The 13,120-nt window shown below is 44.3% G+C and overlaps 1 protein-coding gene across 1 annotated transcript in view; it reads left to right on the top strand.

Annotated features, from left to right (window-relative positions):
* Window positions 1-323: 323 nt before the first annotated feature.
* Window positions 324-13,120, top strand: part of RASEF (RAS and EF-hand domain containing) — an 80,074-nt gene continuing 67,277 nt past the window's right edge. Inside the window, exon 1 of the mRNA XM_034647346.1 lies at window positions 324-1,006. Within this exon, the coding sequence (XP_034503237.1) occupies window positions 585-1,006 (422 nt within the window). The 5' untranslated portion in view covers window positions 324-584. The remainder of the gene's footprint in view (window positions 1,007-13,120) is intronic.

Raw genomic sequence — 13,120 nt, 5'->3', positions numbered from 1 at the left:
AAAACGCATAACATTAACCAATTTGGCATCCTACCCCTAACTTCCGTCTCTCTTTCTGTCCAGTTACCTTTGCACACTCCTGCTGGCTCTTGGCTTTACCGGAGCAAACAGTGTTTACTCCGAAGGGCCTGGCAACGTTACCGCTGCAGCCCCGGTTCTGGCCGGGTATCCCAAGTTCAAGAGGCCCCAACCCAGGCTCGGTCGGCTGGAGCCTGGCACAGAAGGGACAACGGACTTCGGAGGCGTGGGAACCCGAGCCTCGCGCCCCTCCTACCTGGCTGGGCGGAGGCGGGCCCGCCGGGAAAGTGTGAGGGCCGCCCCGCGGGGCGCTCAGTCTCCGGCGGGCGCTGCTGCGCTGTACCCGGAGTCCCGCTCCCGAGCCGGCAGGGGCCGCGCGCGGGACCAGCGTCGGAGCGCCCCGCCCCCGCCCCGCCGGGACATTCCTGCAAGTGGCCGAACCAGCCGGACAAGGCCAACTCGCCACGGCTCCCGGCGACAGCAGGTGGCCCCGGACTTCCCGCCGTCGCCGCTGCCCCGGCGGGCCGCGCGCCCCGGAGCCGGCTGGGCTATCCTCGCCGGGCGGGATGGAGGCGGACGGGGACCCGGAGGAGCTGGCCCGCCTGCGCTCGGTCTTCGCTGCCTGCGACGCGAACCGCTCGGGGCGCCTAGAGCGCGAGGAGTTTGGCGCGCTGTGCGCGGAGCTGCGCGTGCGGCCGGCGGACGCCGAGGCCGTGTTCCAGCGGCTAGACGCTGACCGCGACGGCGCCATCACCTTTCAGGAGTTCGCGCGCGGCTTCCGTGGGCTCCGCCGCGGGGGGCGGCGCCGAGGCTGGCCTTCCGGGGGGCCCTCGCCCGCCTCAGCCCAGGCGGGGCGTTTCCCCGAGGACAGCGAAGAGGACGAGGGCGACGGGGACGCGCTGGAAGCCCCCTGGGGTCGGGCCAGTCCCGGCCAGGCTTGGCAGGACTTCCAGGCGCGACTTGGAGACGAGGCCAAATTCATCCCCAGGTGCGTGTGTGGGTTGGAGGGCGGGAGGTGAGGATGGTCTTACCTGCCCTTCCTGGTGCGCTGGCATCTCGCTCTTAACCCGCGGAGTGAGCAGTCCCACTAGCCCCTACTCCTGTGAGTTGCCTTTCTCCATCCACGGACTCCAATTTCTCCAAGACGAGATCCCCTAGAGTTGCAGAAAGGGAGTGCGTTCGGACTCAGGGTTTGGGGAGAAAGTTTCATTTGCTTATTTCTGAGGGCCACACAGTGAAATCCGCAGCGTCCAGAGTTTGTGCCCAGACCAGAGTTTAGGAGCGCTCCCCACATCTCATCGCACCTTCTACCAAGGCCTTCTGGCTGCACCCGGGAGTGGCGACCCGGAGCTGCGACACGGTCAAAACTCGTGTCCTTTATATGTAGTAGTGCTTGTATTTGTCGTTTTCCTACAACAACATAGAAGCCGAAACACGTTGGGCATTTATATTGCTGGACTTACATATTCATTGATGTGCTAGGTATTTTACAGAGTTCATTCATTTAATTTTTGCGACAGCTCTGGGAAGTGGTTTTCTTATCTCTGATTGATGAAGAAACTAAGACCCAGAAATTAAGTCCTGTAAGACAGTAAGGAGCTTCACTGGTTAATGAAAGAGCAGGGATTTGATCCCATGTGTTGTTGAACTGAAAATCTTGCTTTTTATGCAATGGAATAAAATGATAAAATTATACAGTAAATTCTCTGTGCCTTGGACAGAAATGGTATCAAGTTGCTAACTTAATTCTCAGGGGGAAAGGGAATGCCTGCAGGGGCAGGGCATGGAGAGAAAGATACTCAGGTTTTATTCAAGAGTAATACGCATTTGTCCTCGACTTCCTGTCATGGTACATCTTGAACTGTTATTTTCACTTCTCCTCAGACCCTACAAACATGTTAATGCTATAAAATGTATTTCTGTTTGGATTATGGTTGAAAGCTTTTGGAGCTCCGGCTGTCCTTATTGAGAACTGAAAGGTATCATTTTGCCTGGCAGCACGCAAATCTTAGACATAAGACTCAGAAAAGCAAATAGCTCTGGGAGGGTCAGTGGTCTTGCTCACCCATTCACAGCTTGGACCTGCAAGCCTGGGAGTTCCACTTCCTCCTCCGCCCAGCTCCTCCCTCCAGTTTGGAGAGTAAGGCATTGGAGAGTGACTCATTGCCAAGTATGAGACGGATGGTGTAGAGAAAGTGGGTGTGATACCCATCTTTTCTATTATTTACAAACGAGTTAAAATCCAACGTCTCTACTAGGGAAGTAGAAAAATGTAAGCATTGCTATAAACTATACTTTTGGAATTATCTTTTATCTGTAACTTGGTTTGGGTCTAGCTAGTTACAAAAGGTAACAATTTTAAGAATCAGGAAAGGTGAACCCATGCTGTGTTTTACACGCATACCCACACACAGATCTGCTTTTCACAGTTGTCAAGTCTCAGCAACAAATATTTGACACTTAACCTTGAAATGATTAGGATGGTCTTCTTAGTATCAGTATAGAAACCAGGATTTAATATTACTGGTGATATTGTTATTATCATGATGCCTTTCCAAACTCTTCAAAGGTTATTAAGTTTAATGGGCACCAATGTCACCTGGTAGACTTGTGTTTTAAGCCACACCCCCTTGTGATTGGAGATTAACAAGTACAATATTTGCCTTCCTGTGCTTGTTCAAGTGGAAAAGAACTAAACTGAGTTGCTTCATCTGATTGTTACCATGGCAGCCACTAACTGTTTTTGGTAAATTGGTTTGCGTCTATTCCACTTCCTCATACAGCTGTTCACCTTCCCATCCTCTCATCCAAATGTAGTAGAAGTCTTTTGTTATTGATAATGCCATTGGCATTATTTCAGCCAAATTAATTCTGCAGACATTATTGAGTGATTTTGTGCCAGACACTATCATAGGTCCTGCCCTAGGCCCCTGGGGACAGAGAGAAGGATGAGATGTAGTTCATGCCCTCAAGAAGTTTATAGTGTGGGTGAAGCACTTCTCAAAAATTTCATCAAAGAACATTTGAAGGCAAAAGAGGGTTATTTGCAAGAAATTCCATATATAGCCCAACAGACAACCACAACCAGTAGCTGTCTTTGAAATCTTGAGTTTTTATTTTTAAAAAGGTCATGTATTTGTTCATTTTACTCCATGATATATTGGGACTTATTTTAATAAAAAATGTTATACTTTCCTCCAGTGGGAAAATTGTTTCTCTAGGAAGGTGTGCCATTTCATCTAGTGGCTTTGTTTCTCATCTGGCACAACATCTTACCCCTTGTGGCTTCTTGTCCATTCTTATCCAGCAGGTTTTCATGTCCAGCTTGAGAAGATCAGGTATCAGATATAAGTATATTTGGCTCCTATAAGGCAGAGTGTGGCAGTGTTGACAGAATTTCCATTTGTAAGACCATTCAAGCTCCTGGTTTAAAAATATTAAGCAAGTTTGGGTTTAAACTCCCCAGTCATCAATATTGTGATCTTAGAGAAGAAATACTGTTGCACTCTAAAAGGATGAAAATGGTCTCTGAGATGTGTGTCAACTCACTCTCAAGTTGGTTTTTTTATGGACAGTTTAAAGACTCCTTCCCCTAAAGGGGGATGTCCCCAGTAGTCACGTGACCTATTAACCTGAGCTGGGCAGGTGTAAATCATCTATAGGGGCAGGATAGCCATCACCACTTCCTAGTGAACTGGAATTTGGTCAGCCAACAGGTGAAACCAGAATGGCCAAGGCGATGTGGTTATAGAAGAGAATTCAGGAAGGAAGATTGTACAGGGCCAAAAACATTCCATGAAGTGGGGAGAAAATGTTGGGTGAGAGATAGAGAACAGACTTGCAATAACCTAGTCTGGCCAATTTCTTGTGCCAGGGGTTATGAAAGGGAGTTTTGTACCTAGTAGGTACTTAATAAATGTGCTCAGTAAATGTTTGCAAAATGAACAGAATAAACTGGTGTTCTTTGATTCCTTGATTCATATACTGAGAATGCAGTTCATGTTATAAGCATCTTCTCCATTCTTTTTGTTGGTTCTCTCTCTCTCTCTTTATACGTTCTTGTGTGAGCTGGTCGTGGTGTTCTAAGATTGGCAAGGAGAGAGGGGAAATAGGATGTCTGTGTGTGTGTGTGTGTATGTGTGTGTGTGAGCATTTGACCAAGGGATAGTGGGACAGAACTCTTTCCTCTAGGAGGACCTGAAGCTTTTCAGAGTTTTCTCAACTTTGTTGGTTCTGATTGTGTTATTTGTGAATTGATACCACTTTGATACATCAACTTAGAACTGCATGTTTTCACAAATGGAAACGTGAGGCTGCAGCTGGCATGAGAACAACAGTGGATTTGTGCGTGGGCACAGGTTCTGCCACAATGGCCAGATCAGGGACAGACCCAGGATGGTGCTTGTAATGTAACAGGCATGATTGTGATTGGTGACCTGCCAGGCAGGGCTGGGCTGCCGCTGTTGTTCAGACACCCAAATCGGTCCCGTGTGGTCAGCTGTTTCTCATGGTTTCTGATCTTCCTACACACACACTGTTGAAGGGGAGGCTTTTATTTTGATCATCTAGAAACAATAAATTTAATTGAGAAGAACCAAAACTACCCACTTATGAGCTGTATATGGTTTGTCAAAAACACTGTACGTCAGCATATCCACATAACTGTAGTGATGATTATGAAAATCAAGGGGAAAAGATCAATGGCTGAGCACCAATCCCACTTAAGCAGGACATTTTTAAAACATGTAGTTACAAGTAGGCAGAGGGATAGTTTCCACACTGGTTCTTTTACATTTCCCCTTCTTGGTTTCCACGGTAGTCCTTTCCAGTCTGATTGCTTTCTTTCCTAATAACGCAGTTGCTTCACAAGCACCCTTCTCTTCCATGATGTGCTTCACAAGATGGGAAAGCAGAGGACAGATGTAGGCAGAGAAACATAAACTCAGAGAAAGGGCTGGAGACATGGAGCGGGAGAGGAGGGGAAAGACAGAGATCAACAGACAGATGGACAGATTGGATAGTGCCTCAGTTTCCCCTCTCTTTCCACTGAATGAGTTCATGGAAAGCCATCTTGAGGTGGGAGAGACAAATCAGCTCTTCTCTACTTGATTTTAGCTCTTGAGTATCCTCAGAATGTGAGCTTCTTGGAGCTTTGGATGGTGTTTGTAGTATTTGAAGATATGTTTTTCACTCATATGGCCAGAAATATTATTTGGTGTTCATCCAAGTAGGTAAAGACTTGTCTAGCCTTGAGGCGTGCCAGTGGGTTGGACCCCAGTCCTGGAAGAGGATTAAGTGTGTTTTTGCCAGTGTCTGATATTTACCTCTGGCCCTGGCTTTGCGATCTATCAGTGTTCTGGCCACAGTCTTTCCAGATTTCTCTGCTTTTTCTCGGTTCAGAAGTGGGATCTTTATAGATATATATTTTCTAACTGTTGTTGGTCTGTTGCTTTTCCTTTTTTCCTCCTTAGTATATCCTCTCCTATAATTCTGTGTGTCATTGCCCTGTTGCTGAATGGGAGAAAGCTGTCTGTTGAGAAGACCACAGCTCTGCCTGGAACTTTTTGAGCCTTGCTCCTGGGCTTTGTAGGGGTCTGTGCATGGCTTGGCTTTTATGGGCTCTACTTGCTGGTGGTCTCTCCTGGTTTTGATATTTGAATTTTATCTCAAGGTAATGATTTCAATTTTGGCCTCCTGGCCCCAGAAACATGTTCTCGCTGTGCTGTCCTTGGAGGATTATCTGTCTGGCCAGATGGTTAGTGGCCCTGCTCAGACTGTGAAATCTCACTGATTGTTCAGTGCTTTGTTCTCAGGTTTTGATAAGAGATTATTTATCCTGCCCTTATGGTGTGGACACAAAGAAAAAGGCTCAAAATGGGGTGTCCTTGGGGAAGACTACCCTCCAGTACCATAGACTGTTCTCTTAGCTTGTCTTTTAACCTGAAGTTTTGATTGACTCCTCTCCCAAATCACTGTTCAAATTCAAGGTCATACTATTCCTGTCATGTTGAGCATGGAGAAATTTTTGCCCATTTCTTCATTTCTGCCTGGGCTACATAATCTTATTTCATTTGAAAAATAGAAGTAGCTGCATAGCGCTGATCTGCCTTGAATGGAGGCTTGGAGGCTGATGGCAGAAATGAGACCCTGTAGGTGATGAAGAGATTCAGATGCCTGGGTTTTTTCCTCCTAAAATGATGTATACAGCATACACTCTTGCTTCATGCGTGACTTGTTAGCACTTAAGTAGCTCCCCATTGCAGAATGTTGTTGGACGGAAGAAATGGGGAGAGATTCCTTATTGTGGGTGTTCAGGCTACTTTTATCTAACGATATTAGTCTTAAATCAGGTTGTAAAATGGAAAGCAAACACTATTTTCCACAGGGAAGTTGTTGTGGGGGAATATAGGGATGACACATGATTTCTTTATAATTAGTTCCTCAAAAAAGGATTCCATTGCTTCAACTTGTAAATATTTGGAACTTCCCAAATTATAATCACTTTTTTTTTTACTTTGATTAATTAGTGTTTATTTTTTTTAATGATTTTTTAATTATATTATGTTAGTCACCATACAGTACATCCCCGTATAATCACTTTTGTCAGAGCAGTTATAAAAGGAGAATAGTGAATTTTAATCCTTAAGGACTTAGTCTGTATGTCTAATAGAAAGTTCGATAGATGCACAAGCTCAAGCATGTTTCTTTAATTCTTTCTGTCATTCACTCAGTGGGCCTGCCAGTGTCCTAGGCACTAGAGAGACTTGACCCTGACCTCCGCCTCACTGATTAATCAGTGAAAAACTACCTCCTGGTGTATACCCCCGGCTATGGACATTTCATGTCAAGAGTGTTTCTCAAATCAGGGGCCACAGACCTTTTGGGGTCTTTACACGTATACTTGGGAATCTTAGAATACTGTATGTTTTTGTTTTCATTTTGAGGAAATATAATACAAACTAATTTGCACACATTTGGAATCACCTGGTGACTCACAGATTTGGCCACACTGTTTCAAAGCCTGCCTTTGTGGTAAAGATGGTGCAGCATCCTGCATTCGTTGCCATGGGCCGATGAGGAAGGCAGGACAGTGGCTGACAAGGCAGTGTGTTGGGTGGTCTGCAGTCTCGGTAGAAAGTGATGGGACGGTGGGACTTTTGTCATGTCATTGTGCTCAGAAGAGCCACTTGAAGCTGTACTACCACAGTGACGTTGGCGATGGCAGTTTCGCTTCAGAGTAAATGAATGTTGCTAATTCTGATCTCATTGATTCTGTAAATGTATGTTGGCCTTCTGAATGTTTTGGCGCTATAAGAAGTTTTTATCTGGTTTATGTTTGTTCATAGTTAAGCAACATGGCATAAACAATATTTACGTCAACTCTGGAACCCAGAGGAGACATTTTCAAGTAAGGTCTGCATGTTAATCAAGTGTGAGATAGACTGTTCTAAAAGAATGTGAAATTCTCAAGGACAGTATAGGATTGGAAACTTTATTTTTCTTTGCTTATCAATCTTGTCTGTCACTTGAGGGTGTAATTCTGTGGAAGAAGTTCATCGCAAATTGCTCCCAGTCTTTTCATTTACCCATAGAAGAAACTCTTCTTGCCTTTTTTTTATTATCTGTCCGTCCTTCCTCCCTCCCTCCTTCCTTGCTTCTTTCCTTCAAATAATACGTTTTCATATGCACGTGTTCCCCAGGACTGCACTAGGCACCAGGTGTTTTACAACAGAACCCTGTCAGAAATCAAAGTTTCTTGGCCAGTTTGTCTCTATCCAGGGGTGACAGCATCAGTGAGGGTATAGAGTGGGAAGAATCATGGGTGGATGGATAGTCTGGGTCCAGCTCTTACTGGTGGTCAGAATCCAAGCAGATGAACTAAAGTCAGAGAGTTTCCTCCTGTCTTTGATGCAGAAATCATGTCCTTCCGACTCCTGTGGTGCTGTAACTGTTCCAGGGGGAGACTCCGGGCGCCTGTCAGATGACCTCCAGGTTCCCTTCTCTTACCATCCTGTGGAGTGTGACTGACGTAATGGAGGGGGGCTCACGAAGTCAAAGGCTCTGGGGCCAGGTGGGTAACATCGACCTGGTGGAGGGGAGTCTGAGCCCAGTACCAGCCTCGGCTTTACCTGGGAGGACGGAGTTACTATCATGATGGATGTAAGGCCCGGTGCTGTCAGTGATGCCAACTGACAAAAGATGGTGAAAATTTCGGATTTTAAGTGGAAATTGCTGATTTGCATCCTCTGTGAAGGTCAAAGCATGGAGGTGGGAAAGATGCCATTTCCAGTGTGCATCCTTTGTTTCCTACCTGTGAGCGTGCCCTGGTAAATTCAAGTGTCGGGTATAGTTTCGCTTTGAAGATCCATGTTAATGTGAGCATGTGATTGCATGGTACCCTAACTTAGGACTTTAACTGTGCTGCTACTTCTGCTTGCAAGTTTGTACATAGTATTTTTTGACCCAAAGATAGTCTCTCTTTGCTCACTTTTTTTTTTTTTTTTTTTTTTCTCTTGGATATTATTATACTTTTCAGAGTTAGCTCATTGAGGCTCAACAGATGTTGCTGTACAGTATTCTCTACCTCTGGGTTATGCTGCCCTCTTTGGGGGAGGAGGGCTGTTTTCTGAATGCACTGGGATGTCCAGAACCCCTTTTACCCTGATGTCTGTCTTTCTCTTTTATTTGAAGCTGGAATAATTTTTAAGACATGTCATAGTTTCTGAGGATGTCATAATTTTTAAGACTTGTAACAAAATCAATCTGAATGGAGTGACTTCTGATTATAAATAGAAGAATGTAGTTACAAGAGGTACAGCAGTGGTGTTTTCTTTCATCGTTGGAATACTTTGTTTTTCAGGCAAAACATTTTTCATGGGGATGAAAAGATGCTCAGTATCACTAGTCATCAGGGAAATGCAAATCAAAACCACAATGAGATACCATTTCATACCTGTATCAAAAAACCCCAGAAAGTAACACATCCTAGTGAGCATGGAGAAATGGAACCCTGGTACACTGTTGGTGGGAACATAAAATGGTGCAGCCACTGTGGAGAACACTATGGAAGTTTCTCAAAAAGTTAGAAATAGAACTACCCTATGATTCAGTAGACCCACTTCTGGGTATGTATCCAAGAGAACTGATTGAAATCAGAATCTTGAAGAGATATCTGCATTCCCATGGTCATTGTAGCATTATTCACCATAGCAAAGATGTGGAAGCAATCGAAGTGCCCATCGAAAGATGATTGGATGAAGAAAAGGTATATACGTACAATGGAATATCATTCAGCTTTAAAAAATAAGGAATTCCCACAATAGGCAACACCATGGATGAACCTTGAAGAATTACACTAAGTGAAATAAGCTGGTCATAGAAGGACAAATACTGCATGATTCCACTTGTATGACATATCCTTAGTAGTCAAACTCGTGGAAGGAGGAAGTAGAATGGTGGTCATAGGGGCAAGGGGAGGGGAAAATGAGGAGCTGCTGTTTGATGGGTATGCATCTGTCATTCAAGATGAAAAAATTCTGGAGATTTGCTTTACACTAATGTATCAGCAGTGCTGTCCTGTATGCTTAAATTTTTATTAAGAAGGTAGATTTCATGTATGTTTCTCACCACAAGAGAAAAACTTAAAAAAATATGAATTTTTTTGCAGAGATGAGAAATTTGAGAAGGTACCAAAGCTCTGTGTCTTAGTTTTTGTTTGCTTTGTCTTTTGTTTTTGAGCAGTCCCAAATACAGGTTCTGTCAAACTTTGCCCCTTTAATGTACTCTTTACTGCTGTTTCTGGGTGAGCAAGCAGAAACACTTGAGATAATGACACATTCATTCGTTCATTCATTTAGTTAAAAGATTTTATTTATATGAGAAAGAGAAAGAACACGAGCAGGAGGGAGGACCAGAGGGAGAGGGTGAAGCAGGCTCCCCACTAGGCAGAGAGCCCGACTTGGGACTTGATCCCAGGACCCTGAGCTGAAGGCAGACTCTTAACCGACTGAGCCACCCAGGTGCCCCGAGATAATGACACATTTTAAGAACACCCTCCCGCCACACACACACCAGGGCAACCACTCCCTTCAATTTCAATTTTTTAAAACTTAGTTTTGGGACATTTTATGAGAATGTTCAGCCACAAACCCCCATTGTATTTATTTACAATTATAAAATTATGGGGGCATGTTCACGTGGCCATTTTGTTATAGTGGTATCTTTGGCCAAGAATATTTTTTAAATGTCTGGATATAAAGCAAAAAAGTGCAAGTCAGTTATTCATTCAGAAGCCCGAGTGCAGTGGTGAAAGTGTCACCTGCTGCCCGTGGTAAATTGCTGGCTTGTTGCCCACCTACTGGGCATGGTGGCTGCTCCGTTACATCGCTTGATGTGACAGAGTCACTTTGTAATCCTTGCCTCCGTAGAACAGAGTTACAGTCTGCTCTGGGCTGGGGTGGAAGAATTCCAGAAGAGTCACCTGACATTGGCTCAGAAAATCCATGTTTGAGGACGTTCGTATGTCATGTTTTCTGACAGAAATGCTGTAAACCAGTGTTAGTGTTTGTGATGCAAAATATTTTTTCTCTTCCTCCTCGGGAATACATGGCATAGCATGTACTTCAGTCTGGCAGATAGGGTTCGCTTGGGGATGTTAACGAGTGAATTACAGTGCAGGCATTCCTGCTCTAATGCGGTGTATGCATTCCAGAAAAACGTAATATTCTGCAAACACACAGGGACTTAGGAAAAAAAAAAGAATGAGGCCGACCACTCAGTATTGTATACCTTTGTAACCAGAACACTAAAAAAACAGTAACAGTCCTAATAAGGTACTAGCACAATAAAAAAAAAAAAGTCATGTTAGAGTCTTAATAGACACAGAAATACAACAGTCCAGGAATACCTGTAGATAGTTTTAAAAAATGAAAATATTGGGGTGCCTGGGTGGCTCAGTCATTAATCGTCTGCCTTTGGCTCAGGGCGTGATCCCAGAGTCCTGGGATCGAGCCCCACATCAGGCTCGTCTGCTGGGAGGCTGCTTCTTCTTCTCCCACTCCCCCTGCTTATGCTCCTTCTCTCACTGGCTGTCTCTCTCTCTCAAATAAATAAACAAAATCTTAAAAAAAAAAAAAAGAAAATGTAGGATTTTGTAGTTTATTTTTTTGAAGACAAAGGAAGCTTGATGGAGGGAGGTATATAGGCTGTGGCTCCTGAGTCATAGGGCCAAGGACAAAATGCATAAAGCTCTGAAAGAACCAAGAAAAAGCACATGGACAGTCTGTGTCAAGAGGAAGGCCCGGGCCAAGTGGGCATTGTGTCCCGCGCTGTGTTCACCTGCAGCCTGCTGCTTCACCTTTGGGAAGGGACTTGCATTTGGTGGCTGTTACTTGGGGGGCGAGGGGGAGGCAAAGCATTAATATGCTGGGAAATACAACCTCTACTTTAGCATCACTCACTTATTGACCTAGGGGACAAGCTCATTAATGCTATGGGAACACAATTGTGGCAGAGCAGTCCTGGTCTTGAGTACAGATTCATGAGGGGCTAGAGCAAGGTACAAAGCTGTGACTGAGAGTGAGATTGGTTCCATGTGGACAGCTTTGGAGGCTTCGTACTGGTCTAAAGGGATAATGCATCACCTTGCTGCTAATAGATTACAGTGAATAAGCTGTCTCCAGGCCAACAAAAATCTGTCGGTCTGCAAAGGTCTGCAGATCTTTCAGACAGGTTGTTACAATCCTCATGAGCCCTGGCAACAATTAAAATATTACGATATAGCTTAGCATTTGGGCCTTTAAGAAGTGACCTTACTCCATCAAATGACACTTAAAGTTCTTATTCAGCAACTGAAAAATAATTAGGTTCTTATTGAATTCAATATATTCGACTGAATAAGTTGAATAATCTTATTTAACTCTTTTAGGCAGTGCTAGCTTGTATGTGCTGTGAAGCTGGTACATTTTTTTGGTGTGTTTTTAGCTCCAAAGTGCAATGCTTTAAACCACCGTATTATTTAGGGTTCCCTAGAGAAACAGAAACAATAAAGTGTGTGCATGTGTGTGTCAGAGAGAGAAAAAAATTTATTTTAAAGAATTGGCTCATTGATTGTGGAGGCGGGCGAGTCCCAGCTCTGCAGGCGGGTAGACCAGGAGGCTGGAGACCCAGGAAAGCGTGAGTGTGGCAGCTGGAGTATGAAGGCAGTCTGCTGGAAGAATGCCTTATTCCCTGGCAGAGGTCAGTCTTTATCTTACTGTCTTCAGTTAATGGGATGAGGTGTGCCCACATTATGGAGGGTAATGTGCTTTACTCAGAGTCTACTGATTTAAATCCTAGTCTCATGTACAAAATACCTTCACAGCAATATCAAGACATGTATGATCACGTATTTGAATACAGTAGCCTCACCAAGTTGACACATAACATGAACCACAGCCAGTGAGAAACTTTTTCAGATATTCTCAGTTTTTGAGATTCCCTGTGTCTTGGGAATCAGCTTTGATAAGATCAGAGGGCATTTTAAAAATGCTTCTAGGTTGTAAAATATGTACCAGAAAACTTTCAGATATTTATTTGAATCTAGAAAGATCCCTGTACATATGTTAGGTTCCTCCTATACCCCTTCCAAATGCCTAAACACTGAAAAACAACATACCAAATTTCTGTGGTGACTTTAATGTTACTATCATGTTTCTATTGGCCAAGAAAAGGCTTACCAAGTACATGTGTTTATGGCTCTGAGATGCACCCTCTCAGAGAAATGGACTTATTTTTCTTTTCTTTCTTCTTTTTTTTTAATATTTATTCATTCATTTGAGAAAGAGAGAGAGCATCAGTGGGGGGAAGGACAGAGGGAGAGGGAGAGAAGCAGACTCTCCGCTGAGCAGAGAGCCTGATGCAGGGCTTGATCACAAGACCCAGAGATCATGACCTGAGCTGAAACCAAGAATCAGACCTTTAATCAACTGAGCCACTAGGTGCGCTCCCAAATGGGCTGATTTTTCAAGTTCATCTCTACCCCTCCGTCCTTACGGTGCAGTCCCACTCTTTATCACAGTATCTCCAAGTCTGAACTGAGCAGCTGACAGAAGAGGCATTTTGT

The sequence above is a fragment of the Ailuropoda melanoleuca genome, chromosome 17 (genome assembly GCF_002007445.2).
Source record: "Ailuropoda melanoleuca isolate Jingjing chromosome 17, ASM200744v2, whole genome shotgun sequence".
Taxonomy (NCBI): domain Eukaryota; kingdom Metazoa; phylum Chordata; class Mammalia; order Carnivora; family Ursidae; genus Ailuropoda; species Ailuropoda melanoleuca.
This window is presented reverse-complemented; position numbering and strand designations above follow the sequence as displayed.